The sequence below is a fragment of the Nomascus leucogenys genome, chromosome 20 (assembly GCF_006542625.1).
Source record: "Nomascus leucogenys isolate Asia chromosome 20, Asia_NLE_v1, whole genome shotgun sequence".
Taxonomy (NCBI): Eukaryota; Metazoa; Chordata; class Mammalia; order Primates; family Hylobatidae; genus Nomascus; species Nomascus leucogenys.
In genome coordinates, this window is record NC_044400.1 from 82,422,199 (window position 1) to 82,438,688 (window position 16,490).

Consider the following 16,490-nt stretch of genomic DNA (forward strand, 5'->3'; position numbering starts at 1 on the left):
TTTCTGAAGCCCCTTCAGGGCAGGTGAATGTTGGGTCTCCCACAAAGTCTTGCTGTGTTTTGCAACTTAAAAAAATATATTTTTTTTGAGACAGGGTCTTGCTCTCTTGTCCAGACTGGATGGAATGCAGTGGTGAGATCATGGCTCACTGTTGCCTCAAATTCCTGGGCTCAAGTGATCATCCCACCTCAGCCTCCTGAGTCGCTGGGACTACAGGCGCACACCACCATGCCCAGCTAATTTTTTATTTTTATACAAATAGGGTCTTGCCACATTGCCCAGGCTGGTCTTGAACTCCTGGGCTCAAGTGATGCTCCCACCCTGGTCTCCCAAAGGCCTTGTTTTGTAGTTTTGCTCTAAATTTCAGAAGGTGGCTCCTCGTCTATCTCCTGCCTCATGTCCCGTCCACACAGCCTCGGGGTCTGAACTCAGCTGGATCTCTTACTGAGGGTTTCTCCAACATCCAGGTCTCCGGTTGTGAGTCACAGGAAAGATGTGAGGACAGCTGGCAGCAGGCTCATAGGTCAACTGAAACTGAAAACCGTCTAAGTGAACTGGTTTTCTGTCTCACACGAAATGCTCACGCTGACTTCTGCTTGTTTGTTTTGAGACAGGGTGTCGTCCTGTTGCCCAGGCTGGAGTGCAGTGGTGCAATCTTGGCTCACTGCAGCCTCTGCCTCCTGGGCTCAAGTGATCCTCCCATTGCAGCCTCCAGAGTAGCTGGGACCCCAGGCACCCGCCAACACTCCCAGCTAATTTGAAAAAAATTTTGTAGAGAAGGGTTCTCGCTTTGCTGCCCAGGCTGGTCTCAAACTCCTGGGCTCAACAGATCCACTCGCCTCAGCCTCCCAGAGTGCTGGGATTACAGGTTGAGAGCCCTGCGTCCAGCCTGTCATGCTGATTTCTAAGGCGGCACAGGCAGGTGCACAGCACCAGTCACACTGAGGACTCTGTTCTGCCCCTCCTGGGCAGCCTTCCCTCGGCAGCAGGCTTCCTGTCCTGTTCCTGGGCAGCCTTCCCTCGGCAGCAGGCTTCCTGTCCTGTTCCTGGGCGGCCTTCCCTCAGCAGCAGGCTTCCTGCCCTGTTCCTGGGTGGCCTTCCCTCGGCAGCAGCTTCCTGTCCTGTCTCGTCTGGGACCTTGCTCCAATCCAGAGTGTGAGGTTATTTTCTTAAGTTTGTTACGTCTCCAATTTTGGCGCACGGGAATTTTGGTGCACAGGTACGAAACCGGGGTCCCGCGTGGGAATTCCATGGTGCCCCCTACAGGAAGTCCAGGTCTAACCAGTGCAGCCGGGGTTTACATTTCCACAACCTGGCAGCTCCCCTCAGCCACAGCAGCACCTTCCCCAGGGCTTCCTAGTGCCGTGGTCACCTGTGGTCAAAAGTGATGCCTCAGCTCAACGCCCTCCAGAGCATCTCAGCAGGAAGAACCCCTCCCCCCTAACCCAGTCCTCGTGAGCTCCACACACGCCCGCCTTCTTCCACACAGCAGCTCCAGGCCCTCTTTGGGACAGACACTCAGGGCGCCCCAACACCTTGAGTCTAGCCTGTCTCACCCTGCTGAGGCCTACTCCAACCTGCCTTAGAATCATCAACCCTCCCACATCCACCCTGCTCTACACACCTCTGTGGAATGCGTGGCCCGTGCCCACCACAGGACCCCCTTCTTTCACCTCACGCCTCTCTCCCCCAACACAGCGCACGTTCGCTGGGGCCAGGGGCACCCACAGCTCATGCTTCAGCAGCCACCACCAGGTTGCTTGGCCACACCCTGTAGGTCCCAAGGACAGTGTGCTGGGCGTGTAGGAGAGGACAGCTAGGTTATCTGTGAACACACAGGGGGCCGCCCCAGGCAGCCAGGACATGTAGGCAGCACGGAGTGAGGGCCTGTGCACTGGGGGAAGCCGGGCACCCGGGGCCAAGGAGGCAGGTGGGCGGGACAGGCATGTGGGACGGGGCACCGGAGCGGACATGTGCTGGCCCCACTGTCCGTCACATGAGCCTGGGCAGGTGCAGGCGAGAATGCCCTTCCCTGACACCCAGGTGGAGGAAAAATGGCACCAGATGGGGGCCACAGGGGCCCGGTGGGCAGCACGGCAGAGGCATCACAGACAACCCCGTCCAGCGACAAGAATGTTGGGTGCACACTGGAGTGGCTGCGAGTCATGACCTGGAGACTTCGGAAACTCAACAAGACTGCAGGGCACCCAGGGGCACCAGCCCCGGTCACCGCAGAGGACCAGTGCACTTTGCCATCTGGCAGATCCACTCATGGCACAGCAGTGACACGTCACACTCATGCTTGTGAACCGAGACGCCACACCCCAGGGGTGCCGAGAGCAACAGTGCTGTGCAGGTGTGGGCAGGTGAGGGCCTCCAGGACACGAGGACTCACTCGTTCACCCTGCCCACTGGGCAGCTGCTCGCCAATCCCCTCCTGGAGGGCAGGACGGACACCACACACACACGAGCAGAGAGGCTGTGCAGCAGTGGGGAGAAGGCGTGGGTGGGAAGGTGCCGCTCCACCCAGGGCAGCATCTGAGAGAAGCTGAACGAGGTGTGGGACAAATGCCGAGGACGGGAGCCAGCAAGAGGGTGGAGCCAGGTGGGTCTGCGGGTGAGTCCGGAGTGTGGGGCCTGCACGTGGGTCCAGAGTGTGGGGCCTGCGGGTGAGTCCAGAGTGTGGGGCCGGGTGGGCCTGCAGGTGAATCTGGAGTGTGGGACCAGGGTGGGCCTGGGGATGAGTCTAGAGTGTGGGGCCGGGTGGGCCTGCAGGTGAGTCTGGAGTGTGGGGCCGGGTGGGCCTGCAGGTGAGTCTGGAGTGTGGGGCCGGGTGGGCCTGCAGGTGAGTCTGGAGTGCCTCGAGGCGGGGAAGCTGGGCAGGAGCGGGACAGGAGTGTGGGGGAGGCTTCGAGCCAGCAGGGCCTGCAGATGGCCGCATGGGGGCGTGAGTGTGGCCCCACAGGCACCCGAGGCCTTGGACTGCACAATGTGAGGCCACCTCCAAGGCTGGGAAGGGAGCCTTGTGCTAGGGTTAAATGCGGCCAGGGCTGAGGCCCATCATGCCCCAGGTGGGAGCCACACACATGTGGGTGGGATTTAAGCCGTGGAAAGAGAGAAGACCCCTGCTTAGAGAGAAGCAGGGAGGAGGTGGGCTGAGGAGCCGTGGCAGGGAGCAGCACGGGAGGGAGGCCTGTGGGGCCAGGCGCATGGCTGGGCATGGGGAGGCTGGGCCCGGGCAGGGCCATGGGGCACACTCCTCTCGCACAAGTCCTGCCTGAGAGGTTCTCAAATGCTGTCATCTTAGTCAAATGGAACACGGATGCCACCTTAACCCGAGTCAGGTGAGGCTGTGCTCCCACAGCGGGATCTGGACAGGGGCAAGAACAACAGGCCCAAGTGATGGTCCGGGAGGCTCCAACTGCCATGGGCCCCCATGGCAGTGGACAACTGCCTGATGGCAGAGGGGCCGCCCCAGCTAACCTGGCCTAAAGGTGCCAGAGGGCAGCACCGCCCGGCATCTGCTCAGCTGCACCCGTGGAGGGCAAGGGTGCCATGTGTTTCTACAGCCAAACAGGGTGCCGCAGAAAACACGGAAAATGCACCCCGCCTGAGATAAAGGCAAAGCTCTCACAAGGCAGCAATGGAGCATGTGCCAGCGCGAAAGCCGGGATGCAGGTATCAGGTGGGAAAATCCTAAGCAGGATGTGTGGAGACACCACAGGGAAATGAGAAGAACTTGGAGAGCCCCTTAGACACTGACTTCCTGACTTCAGAAAGCAAAGTCCCAGGTGCGTTTCCACCAAGGGTCAGGGCCTCTCAGCTGGGGAGGAGGCCCTCACCACAGCGCAGACACACGGGGTGGGGGAGAAACACGCACACGGGGAGTGGGGACATGCACACGGAGGGGAGGGGGACACGCACACACTGGGGGGGACACACGCACACGGGGGGAGGGGGACAGTGTGGAGGGGGGAACACACGCACACGGGGGTGGGGGGAGGGGAACACAGGCATGCCGGGGGACATGCCACAGGGCAGCTGGCCGTAGGCCCGGGGCCGGCTGGGGCGCCGTGCCTGCATCTGGCGGGCACCCACCTCGATGCCGCTCTGGCGCGCCAGCTTCACGGCCGTGTTGTAGTAGCCGCAGCGCAGCAGGTGCTCCACCATCATGCGGTCCATGCGCTTCCTCTTCCACACGCCGGCCGCCGCGGGCTGGTCGCTGCTGTGCTCTTTGAGGTGCTCGATCCGGCGCTTGCACAGCTTGGCGCTCTCGTCCTCGGCCTGGATGGACTCCACCGCCTGAACCACATACAACAGAGGACGTTCAGGACAGGGACGCCCTGCAGTCCTGCGCCAAGGGAGGCCACAACACTCACAAGGAGAAAAGCGGGGATTACGGGACAGAAACAAAACCGTGCTCTACCGAGTCCGCGAGGCAGGTGTGCCTGGCCCAAGAGCTGCAGACGGAGGCAGTGAAAATCCACCACCCTGGATCTGCAGCTTCTCTCTGTTATTTCTGGCTTTATATTGATATACCCTGAAGCCATGTTGCCAGATGCATACAATTTCAAATTTGCTACGCCTTTCTGGTTAAACTGTTTATCATTATAAGGTGACTTTAAAAAATCTTTTGCAACACTTTTTCTCTTAAAGTCAATTTTGTTAAAAATGAATCAGGCTAGATAGAAACGTTCCAGGCCTGCGCTGCCCAACACAGCTGCCACCAGCCCACGTGGCTGCCACACACTGAAGGGCAGCGGTGCAACTGAGGAACTGAATTCTTCGTTACAATTTAACAGCAAGCACGGCGACTGACTACTGGACAGATCCGGCATACAGGTTGGCTTCTTTCAGCACATTCTACTAATTTTGGCTTCCAACTGCTGTGCAGAAATCGGCTGTCCGGCTGTCTGTTGCCTCTTTGGAAGTGATCTTTTGCCCTCAGTTGCTTTTCCAATATTTCTTTGTCTCTGTTTTCTTTGGATCCACCACGGGAAAATCCCGTGTCAGTTTATTTTCACTTACCCTGTGTCGGATTCTGACCTGGTGGTACTCATCAGTTCCGAAACCTTGGTCACTCCCCCCATGCCATCTCTGTCCCCACCCACTGGTGGGCTCTGGTGAAACACGCCACAGGTTTCTGCTCTATTCTGTGCTTTACTCTCGCAGACACTTGGATTCTTCAGTCTCTGTGCTCCATTCTAGGTCGTTACTTCAGACGCACCCTCCAGTTCACTAATTCTGTCTTCAGCTTTGTCTAACTGTTAACTATTATAGGCAAATGTTGAGTTTTTCATTTTTGGTTATTATATTTCCCATTTCTTGAAGTTTTAATTCCTTTTAAATTCTGAATCTTTTTTTTTTTTTAAAGAGACAGAGTCTCTGTGCAGGCTGAAGTGCAGTGGTGCGACCTCAGCTCACTGCAACCTCCAGCTCCTGGGTTCAAGTGATTCTCCTGCCTCAGCCGCCTGAGTAGCTGGGACCACAGGCGCACACCATGCCTAGCTAATTTTTTTGTATTTTTAATAGAGACGGGGTTTCGCCATGTTGGCTAGGCTGGTCTTGAATTCCTGACCTCAGGTGATCTGCCTGCCTTGGCCTCCCAAAGTGCTGGGATTACAGGTGCCAGCCACTGTGGCTGCCCAATCACTTTTTTTTTTTTTTTTTTAAGACAGTGTCTCACTCTGTTGCCCAGGCTGGAGTACAGTGACGCAATCTCTGCTCACTGCAGCCTTGACCTCCTGGGCTCAAGCGATTCTCCTGCCTCAGCCTCCCAAGTAGCTGAGACTACAGGTGTGTGCCACCACGCCTGGCTAATATTTTTTGTAGAGATGGGGTTTTGCCACGTTGCCCAGGCTGCTCTCAAACTCCTGGGCTCAAGCAATCTACCTGCCTCGCCCTTCCAAAGTGAGCCACAGTGTTCAGCCTTAAATCACTTTTTATACTGTCTGTTCCCTGCAGAGACTTACAAACTTTTTTTTTTTGAGATAGGGTCTCGCTGTCGCCCAGCTAGAGAGTGCAGAGACATGATCACAGCTCACTGCAATGTCTCACTGTCGCCCAGCTAGAGTGCAGTGGCACGATCACAGCTCACTGCAGCATCTCACTGTCGCACAGCTAGAGTGCAGTGGCACGATCACGGCTCACTGCAACGTCTCACTGTCACCCAGCTAGAGTGCAGTGGCACGATCACGGCTCACTGCAGCGTCTCGCTGTCGCCCAGCTAGAGTGCAGTGGCACGATCACGGCTCACTGCAGCGTCTCGTTGTCGCCCAGCTAGAGTGCAGTGGCACGATCACGGCTCACTGCAGCGTCTGACTGTCGCCCAGCTAGAGAGTGCAGTGGCACGATCACGGCTCACTGCAGCGTCTGACTGTCGCCCAGCTAGAGAGTGCAGTGGCACGATCACGGCTCACTGCAGCGTCTCACTGTCGCCCAGCTAGAGTGCAGTGGCACGATCACGGCTCACTGCAGCGTCTCACTGTCGCCCAGCTAGAGTGCAGTGGCACGATCACGGCTCACTGCAGCGTCTCACTGTCGCCCAGCTAGAGTGCAGTGGCACGATCACGGCTCACTGCAGCGTCTCACTGTCGCCCAGCTAGAGTGCAGTGGCACGATCACGGCTCACTGCAGCGTCTCACTGTCGCCCAGCTAGAGTGCAGTGGCACGATCACGGCTCACTGCAGCGTCTCACTGTCGCCCAGCTAGAGTGCAGTGGCACGATCACGGCTCACTGCAGCGTCTCACTGTCGCCCAGCTAGAGTGTGCAGTGGCACGATCACGGCTCACTGCAGCGTCTCACTGTCGCCCAGCTAGAGTGCAGTGGCACGATCACGGCTCACTGCAGCGTCTCACTGTCGCCCAGCTAGAGTGTGCAGTGGCACGATCACGGCTCACTGCAGCGTCTCACTGTCGCCCAGCTAGAGTGTGCAGTGGCACGATCACGGCTCACTGCAGCGTCTCACTGTCGCCCAGCTAGAGTGTGCAGTGGCATGATCACGGCTCACTGCAGCCTTGACCTCCTGGGCTCAAGCAATCCTTCTGCCTCAGCCTCCTGAGTAACTGCTGGGGCTACAGGAGGACACCAGTATGATTGGCTATTTTTTTTATGTTTTGTGGAGATGGGGTCTCCCTATGTTGCCCAGGCTGGTCTCAAACTCCTGCACTCAAGTGATTCTGCTGCCTCAGCCTTCCACAGTGCTTTCCAGGTGTGAGCCACCGCACCCAGCCTGTTTCTGTTCTTTAAGCACAGTAAGGTGTGGCACCTGGCAGCCCCCACACCTGCAGTCCGTGCAGCCCTCTGTCTACTGTCTGCTGGGTCTCCAGTCCATCGTGGTGTCTTGAGACAGGGTCTCACTGTCGCCCAGGCTATCTCTGTGCTGGATGTTGTACATGAAAACTAAGAATCTAAGAATCATCTTATGCCCATAATGAAGGTATCCTCCCCAAGAAAGAATCTGAATTGACTCTGCCCGGAGCTGGAAGGCACCACCAGCCGGGACCACCTCACAGGAGTGAAGGCTAAGGGTCTCCGATCACCTCAGTCCTCTGAACCTAGCTGCAACACTGTGTCAACGCCAGCCACTTCTGGTACACCCCACCCTGAGCTGTAGTACCGTGGGGTCCCAGCTTCTCTCCACTGGGCCCCACTTTCCAAGGCCTGGGTCATTGGTCCTCACCTCCATCTGGCCTGGCCAACACTCCAGGGGCAACAGCAGTCTCCTGCCGCTCACCTCTGACCCCTGCCCTCCGGTTCTGGCCTGGTGATTCCTTTCTGTTTCATCGTCTATTGGGTGTTTTCAGTGCGATGTTTCAAGATATCTTATCCCACTTTCTGGGTGTCTTCGGTGGGCCAGATTAGACCCAACGCCCCTGTCCACGCATCCCAGTGACAAGGAACTCCACATGCTCCTTGGAGGTGAAATTCCATCTAAAAATAACCAATCAGGCTGGGTGCAGTGGCTCACGCCTGTAATCCCAGCTTTGGGAGGCCAAGGCAGGTGAATCACCTGAGGTCAGGAGTTCGAGACCAGCCTGGCTAACATGGTGAAACCCCGTCTCTACTAAAAATAACAAAAATTAGCCGGGCGTGGTGGTGGGCACCTGTAGTCCCAGCTACTCGTGAGACTGAGGCAGGAGAATCGCCTGAATCCGGGAGGTGGAGGCTGCAGTGAGCCGAGATCGCACCACTGAACTCCAGCCTGAGTGACAGAGTGGGGCTCTGTCTCAAAAAAAAAAAAAAAAAAAAAAAAAAATCAATCAACCTGCTATACATCCTGGTCTCCCTGTGGCCTGGGCTCTGGACACTCCTGGAGCAAGACAACACGGTCCCTACAGGAACAAGAAGCTGGCCTGCTCAGCCGACAGTGGCCCCAGAGGGCAGACAGCAGGGAAGGGGGCCCCCAACCGCACCTCCCGCGTTCCCACCACGGCAGCTTGCCTGTCTTAGGACTCATTTTCGAGACAAAGGGGTGTCCATGCCCCGACCGAAGAGGGACCGCTGGGCGGGACCAACCTTCCTCTTGAGGACGCTGAGCTTCTCCACCACGCCGTCCAGCAGGCTGACCACGGAGTCCACGGCGGGGCAGCCGCTCAGCGTCTTCTCCAGCTCGGCCACCACCATGGTGACGTGGCTGGTCTCCCGGTCAATGTTCTTCTGAGCGGCGCGAAAGCGTTTGTTCAGTGTCTCGTAGGGCACCTGGAGAGGAAGGAGGATGGTGAGGGATCCACTCCCCTGGTGTGAGCCCCACCAGCCCCACACCCAGAACACACCAGGTCTCCTCATGGCACTTGTAGAGGCAGAAGTCTCAGAAGGTTCGTGGTCTCAAAGTATCTCCTCTAAACCTCAACCAAGACCCACAAAAGCCCTGGGGAATGGAGAGCCATTCCACATCCCTGGACGAGAAGCAACCCCAATGTTTGCCAAAAACATTTTCAGTGTATGTTGACAAAATAATCCCAAAGCGCATCCAGAATAACCAACAGTTAAAGAAATTTCCAAACAGGAGAGGAGCGACCGGGGTGTGAGGCTATCTGACAGTAAACCACAGGACTGGCCGGTGATCAACCAGGCTGGTGCGGCCACAGGCGCCACCACATGAGGCCAGGCCGGGCAGGGACAAGGGTGCACGGGGTGTGGGCTCCACACGGGCTGGGGCTGGGCACAGCAAGCCTCAAACACGCATGTGAAGCCACAAGCACACAACTCACACCTCTCCTGTGTGACAGCGTTTGCCTTCCCCACTCATAACAACCATCCATTCCCTGTGGAAAATAAGCCTATCAAGGAGAATCTTAAAGTCATCGTTAGTTTTCTGTCCCTCTGAGAGAAGCGCTGCTGAGTTCTTCTCTGCCCATTTCCTGTGCTCTACGGTTTGAAAGCAGCATGACAGAATCACGCCCCAGCGCTCCCCGGCCTCCGTGGCCGGGCTCCAGCAGGAAACACTGCCCATGGTCCTGGCTGCGCTGGCGGCCGGCAGCTCACCGCACAGCGCGTCAGCAACATGGCCATGCTGCCACCCAAGAGCAGTGGGCCCAACTCTGCCGTCGCAGCTGTGCCAGAACAAGCGCTCCACCTCCGCCTCCTCTCCAGCCGTGCCCAACCATGGGGGACAGACTCCTGGGTACCGCCTGCTCCCCCGACCCTGGGCAGGCCTCGACCTCGTGTCAACCACTGTGCTTAGCCGTGAGGGCACGTGAGGGAGGCAGGGCAGCAGTGAGGGAGACCTGGACGCAGCTCGGCGCTTGGGCTTCCCAGGAGTAGGGACAGCCAGGAAAACAGAGACGGGGCTGGCCTCAGCCAAGGAAGGAACCACACAGCAGGGCTCTTCCCAGACTCATTTTCCCCCCAAAAGCAGGGGCAGGAGGCGGGTGGCAAGGCCAGCCCTGAGCCCGTCCCCCCGGCTGCCACTCCCCACTCAGCCTGGCCCCAGCTGCCCTCCACTTAGACGTCCCCCAGGGCCGACGACCCACCGCGGGTGACAGGGTGCACACGCTCTTGTCCACACCAGACAGCCACACAGGAGGGCTTGCAAATGGCAGCCAGCATCACCGTCTGCTACCGAGCAGAACTCACACTTGCTGGTGAGCAAGTGAGTCAGGATGTTGAGAAGGAGGGCAGGGAAGCTATCAAGACACAACATGTTTAACCAACTCACAAAGCAGTGACAACAGGAGATGGACTCGAAGTCAGGCACTGTGTGTGTGGCATCTGGAACCAAGCTTGTTGGTGCCACGTGGCCTGGGGTCCCATCACCCACACTGCCCGCCTTCAAGATTTCTCCCAAGGATTCGGCACCGCTTAGGAAAGACAGGAAAGATTCTTTTCGTCTGCTCTACATCCAGTGGATGGGAAGTCACAGCAGACAGCACTTCAGCTCTCCATAAATACCTGACCAGTGCAAGCGAGCTCAACGAGACCCACTGGGGAAGGCCCCCCGAGGCCCTGACACCACAGCCCGACACCGGCCTGCACGACTCTCCCACTGGAGACCCTATCTGAGTGTGTCCTGCCACGAGGTGGAATTTCTGAAGGACGCGAAGCATACTCAGTCTCTGCTCTGCCTGTGCAGGGGCCTCACACGGTGAGCAGGACAGAAGGTCTTCGCCATTAAACCATTAGACAAAGCGGCACAACCACCCTAGCTCGCGCAGAGGAACGCATACAGCATCCACACGCCAGCACATTCCAGACCGCCACCAGAAAAGGAGAGGCCTCTCTGGACATCCCTTAGCTGCATTCAATTTCTACGCAGGAACGGGGCTTTCCTGGACTTTCCAACCCCTGCCGGGCCGTCTGCCTCACCGCGTTGCTTACACCACTCAGGCACAGGGCAGAGCTCCGGGCAGCTGGTGTGCTGCAGACAGGAACCCTGTGCTCCCAGTGCAAGGGAAAGAGGCCCTGCCCAGAACGCGCCACGGTTACGCAGGACGCAAGCATGAAGGAGGCCGGGGAGGGGCTCACCGGGGCCACGGTGTCTTCACAACTGGAAAGACCCCACCTCCCTGCCAGTGGCTCTCAGGGTCCACATCCAGCCGCTTACTCCTCAGGCCTCCCACGCCTCTGCGCACGCTCCTCCCACCTCCCTGCCTCTGCTCCTCCTTCAGCGCTGGCCCGGGGCTATCCAATCTGAGTTCAGGGGATAAGCGCAGCACCCCCTCTCACTCCAACAGGGCAGCTGCTGACCCAGACAGCAGCTCCTCCCCGCATCCACGCCCCCCAGAGGAGCCAGGCCAGCCCCGGAAAGCAGCGCCTCCTCTTCCGGGGGACCCAGCACGTGACTCCCGGCCCTAAAAGCTCCCCTCCACTGGCCTGGGCTGGCTGGTTAGCAACAGCCCCTTCACAGGCTCCTTAAAGGGCATTTGGTGACCGAGTGAGTGGAATTTCAGAAATGCTAAAGACTCTAACTCGAACCAAATTATCACTCAAGAATGAGGACAAACTGAAGTTACTTTCAGATACGCAAGGGCTGAAAGCTGAACACACACAAACCTTCCTGGGAGAAAAACTACTCAGAAATATTGTTTAGTGATCAAACACAATAAATCCACGGAGAAAGACAACATAAGACACAAGGAACAGCACTGCAGAGAGGAGCCCGCAGAAGATACAGCTCGCCCAAATGAGGACGGGCAACCTAACAGACCGTATCACAGGAAGAACTGTGAAAAGGGGCAAAGCATTAAAAATAGATTCCTAATAGCACAGGCAACAGAAAGAGACAAATGGGACTACATCAAACTTAAAAACTGCAGAGCAGGAAAAACCAACAGAGTAAAAAATGGGAAAAAATAGGTGCAACCCAGGGATCTGCATATGGAGCTGGTATCCAGAATGCACTTTTAAAAACTCCCACAACTCCACAACCAAAGGAAATGTCCAATTTTAAAGTGGGTGAAGGACTTAGACACTTCTACAGAGAAAATAAACCAATGGCCAAGCGGCACGTGACAAGATGCTCAACACGACCAACCACTGCTCAGGAGACACAAATGCAAACGTGAGGCATCACCTCGTGCCTGTTAGGACGGCGATCACTCAACACCGAAAGCTATGCCACGGCAGGAAGCGGAGCAGCGGGACGCGCGTGCAGTGCCAGGGAACGTGCCCGGCGCAGCGTGGAGAGCAGCGAGGCAATTCCTCAGAACGTTAGGCACAGGGCTCCTGAGTCCACAGCAGGCCACGAGAACCGAAGGCAGGGTCCCAGGAGGTATCTGCACACCTGTGTTCATGGCAGCCACGAGGCAGAAGCAACCCAAGTGTCCATCACGAGGGGAATGAAGAAGGAAAACGTGGCAGTCACACGCCACATAACGACATTTTGGTCAACAACAGACCGTACAGGTGATAGTGGTCCCATTAAGATTAGGACACTGCATTTTCACTGCACCTCTTCTATGTTTCGATGTGTTCGATGCAAAACACCACCGTGGAACAGCGGCCTGCAGTATTCGGCGCAGTGACATGCTGTACAGGTTTGCAGCCCAGGAGTCACGGGCTGTACCACGTGCAGCAGCCACACCGTCTGGGCTCCTGTTAGTTCATTCCACGATGTTTGCACCATGAAGTCGCCTAACGATGCGTTTCTCAGAGCTTTTCCGTGTAAGTGACACATGACCGTATCTGCACACGTAATGGTTCATCTCAGGCATCAACTTGATGGGATTAGGGCTACCTAGAGAACCTGTGAAGCATTACTTCTGGGTGTGCCTGTGTGGGTGTTTCCAGAGGAGACTGGTGGGTGAGTGGGAAGATGCCCTCCAGGTAGGTGGCGCCATCCAGTCCGCTGGGGCCCAGACAGAACGAGAAAGGCAGAGGATAAGCAATTTCCTGTCCCTCCTGGAGCTGGGATCCTGCCCTTTGGCATCAGAACTCCAGGGTCTCTGGCCTTTGGACGTTGGGACTTACACCAGCATCCCCCAGGGTTCTCAGGCCTTTGGCTTTGGACTGAGCCATGCACCAGCTTCCCAGGGTCTCTGGGGTGCAGGTCTGCTGGGGGACTCAGCCTGTGTAATCACAGGAGCCAGTTCCCCAATAAATCCCCTCATCTACCTATATATACTATGAGTTCCGTCCCCCTGGGGAAAACTAACACAATACACAGTGGAATAGTATTCAGCCTTTTAAAAGAAGGCAATCCTCTCACACACTGTAACATGGGTGAACCTTGAAGACATTATGCTAAGTGAAATAAGTCAACCATGAAAAGACAAATCTGCATGACTCTGCTTGTATGAGGTATCTCACACAGTCCAAGTCTTAGACACAGAAAGCAGAATGGTGGATGCCAGGGGCTGGGGTGGGGAGGAGGCAGTTTTGTTCAATGGCTATGGAGTTTCCGGTTTGCGAGATGAGAGGGTCCTGGTGATATAGATGGTATGACTGTACTGTGTGCTTACGGAACCGTGTCTACGCTATAAATGGATAAAGTGGTTGCTGTATAAAACGGTTGATGGCAAATTTTATATATATATAACACTAACTTTTTAAATTAAAAAATGTTAACAAAAAATTCTAATGAATTTTGATAAATGGCACTTGACTGCAAGACTGCTTATAAAGCTAGAGTGCTGAAGCCGGTACAGCACCGGTCTAGGAATGGATGCAGGGGTCAATACAGGTGGGGGAACCCAGAAAAGGACCCACAGGCAGGGTCCACTTACATCCAGCCAAGGGGCCAAGGCAACTGAGGGGAAGGACAGTCTCTGCAACAGCCAGGACAGGGAAGGGATGGCCCTCAACCCAAACCTCACATCCCATGAAAAGTGCCTCCGAATGGATCACGGACCTAAACACAAAAGCTCAAACTGTGAAACTCCTTAGAAGGAAACATGGGAGAAAATCTTTGCATCCTTGAGACAGGCAACGATTTCTTAGAAGGATACAAAATGCACCAACTGTAAAACAAAAACCCATCCTCTGAACCTTATCAAAACTAAAGCTTCTGCTCCTCAGAAAACTAAGAAAGAACACGAGCCATAGGCTGGGAGGAGCCTTCACAGCACAGCTGACAAAGGGCTTCCATCTGGAATACAGCCAACTCCTGCAGCCTCAGTATTAGGACCAGCAAGCCCCCTCAACCCGCTTTTTTTTTTTTTTTTTTTTTTGAGAGACAGTCTCACTCCATCACCCAGGCTGGAGTGCAACAGCGCGATCTCGGCTCACTGCAACCTCCGCCTCCCGGGATCAAGTGATTGTCCTGCCTCGGCCTCCTGAGTAGCTAGGACTACAGGCGCACGCCACCTCCCCCGGTTAGCAATCCCATTTATTTAATGTGGAAAAGGTGTGAACAGGAACATCACAGAGAAGTTCTATGAGGGGCAGGTAATCTCTAGGAAGACGTGCAACATCATGAGTCATCAGGGAAATGCAAATTAGACCACAGCGGAAGGCGCGGTGAATTTTACGGGTCCATTTGACGCCCCCAGGTTCCCCAACAAACATTTGGCCAAGTATTATTCTAGGTGTATCTGTGAGAGCATTCTGGGATGGGACTAATATCTGAATGGATAGACTGAGGAAAGCCCACAGCCTTCCCCGCTGGGGAGGGGCCCTGCCCAATCTGCTGAGGACCTGAAGGGAACGGCAAGGCTGGGTAAGAAGGAACTCCTCGTGTGGGCGGGGCATGGTCTTTCCTGGCCTTTGCACTTGGTCTAAAATCCTGGCTCTTCTTGGATCTCCCGCCGGCCCGACAGCTTCCCGGTTAAAACTGTTACTGTCAGCCCTCCTGGTTCTCAGGCCTTGAGACTCAGACTGGAACTACATTTCAGCCTTCCTGGGTCTCCAGCTTGGGACTTAGCCTTGATAACTGCACCAGCCAATTCTTTGTGACACAGCTCCTTACATGCACGCATGCGCACATACACGCACGCATGCGCACATACACGCACACACACGCACACTCCCACACACACGCGCGCGTGCACACATGCGGGTGCCACTGGCTCTGTTTCTCTGGAGAACCCTGGCACCCAGAAGAACAGTTCCCAGTCAAGAGGCCGCCACCACATGCTGGTGGAGCTGGGATACCTGGACTCTTGCTGGCAGCAGTTCGGATGATCCTTCTGGAAAAAGCGCTTAGTTCTTTAAAAGGTAAAGACACCTACCAGATAACTCAGCTATTCCACTTCCAAGAAAAATGGACATAGAATATCCACATACAGGTGCAGGAATGCTTGTTCACCACAGTTCCAAGTGTCCATTGACCAGGATGGGTAAGCAAACCGTGGTGTGCCCACACAGAAGAGTCCTCCAGCAATCAGAGGGAGGGCCACGCCGCCTGGAAGCAGCCGGGCACAGGAGCACACGCAGGCTCCACTCACGAGGCACCCTAACCAGGGCTGGGCTCACCTAGTGCAGCAGCTTTCCACAGGGACAACTTGCTCCCCAGGGGACATCTGGCAATGTGTGGAGACCTTTTTGATTTGCCAAAATTGGACCATGGCTGTGAACTGGACAAACCGCAAGAGGAAATTAACTGGAACAAGGAAAACCTTATCGATCCACCAAAAAAAATGAAAAAACGAAAAGACAAAAGCATAGGAAATAGAAAGCAAAATAAGATGAAGAGAAGTCCACAATATTAGTAATCATCATAAATCTGGATGGCTATGGAAAGACAGAAACATCAGTACAAGGTTTATGTTTTTAAAACATCTCTGAGAAACCGAAGCAGAAAAAAAAAGGATAAAGCCACAAAGCAGTACCATTCAACAGAGTCTAGCGTGAGACACATTTGTATAGTTTCAAATTTTCTAGTAGCCATAGTACAAAGAAACACATGAAATGTGTTTTAATATATTTTATTTAACCCAATTCATCCCGAATATGTTCATTAAAATACTCAATATAAATCATTACCAGGGGCCAGGCGTGGTGGCTTATGCCTGTAATCCCAGCACTTTGGGAGGCCAAGGTGGGCGGATCACCAGGTCAGGAGATGGAGACCATCCTGGCCAACATGATGACCCCCATCTCTACTAAAATTACAAAAAAATTAGCTGGTTGTGGTGGCGGGCGCCTGTAGTCCCAACTACTCGGGAGGCTGAGGCAGGAGAATGGCGTGAACCCGGGAGGAGGAGCTTGCAGTGAGCAGAGACCACGCCACTGCACTCCAGCCTGGGCGAGAGTGCGAGACTCCATCTCGAATAAATAAATAAATAATTTTCAGGGCCAAGCATGGTGACTCATATCTGGAATCCCCGTGCTTTGGGAGGACTGCTTGAGGCCAGGAGTTGAAGACCAGCCTGGGCAACATAGAGACACCCCTGTCTCTACAAAAAAAAGTACAAAATAAACAAACAATAAATAATCATTAGATATTTTACATTCTTTACCCTCTTTGTACTAAATCTTTGAAAGCCAGGGCATATTTTACATGGAGAGCACATGACAATTTGGACCAGCAACATCTCAAGTGCTCGACAGCCACACGGGGCTCACAGAAAACACACTGGTGAGGTTAAGGAAACAGGAGCCACACTACTGA

The 16,490-nt window shown here is 55.2% G+C and overlaps 1 protein-coding gene across 1 annotated transcript in view; it reads right to left on the bottom strand.

The window, feature by feature from the left end:
• The window catches only part of MAEA (macrophage erythroblast attacher), a 49,221-nt gene that overhangs the window by 18,041 nt on the left and 14,690 nt on the right, over positions 1–16,490 (bottom strand). Inside the window, exons 2-3 of the mRNA XM_030801140.1 lie at positions 8,519–8,701; positions 4,099–4,302 (exon numbers count right to left, since the gene is read on the bottom strand). Coding sequence (XP_030657000.1) covers positions 4,099–4,302; positions 8,519–8,701 — 387 coding nt within the window. The remainder of the gene's footprint in view (positions 1–4,098; positions 4,303–8,518; positions 8,702–16,490) is intronic.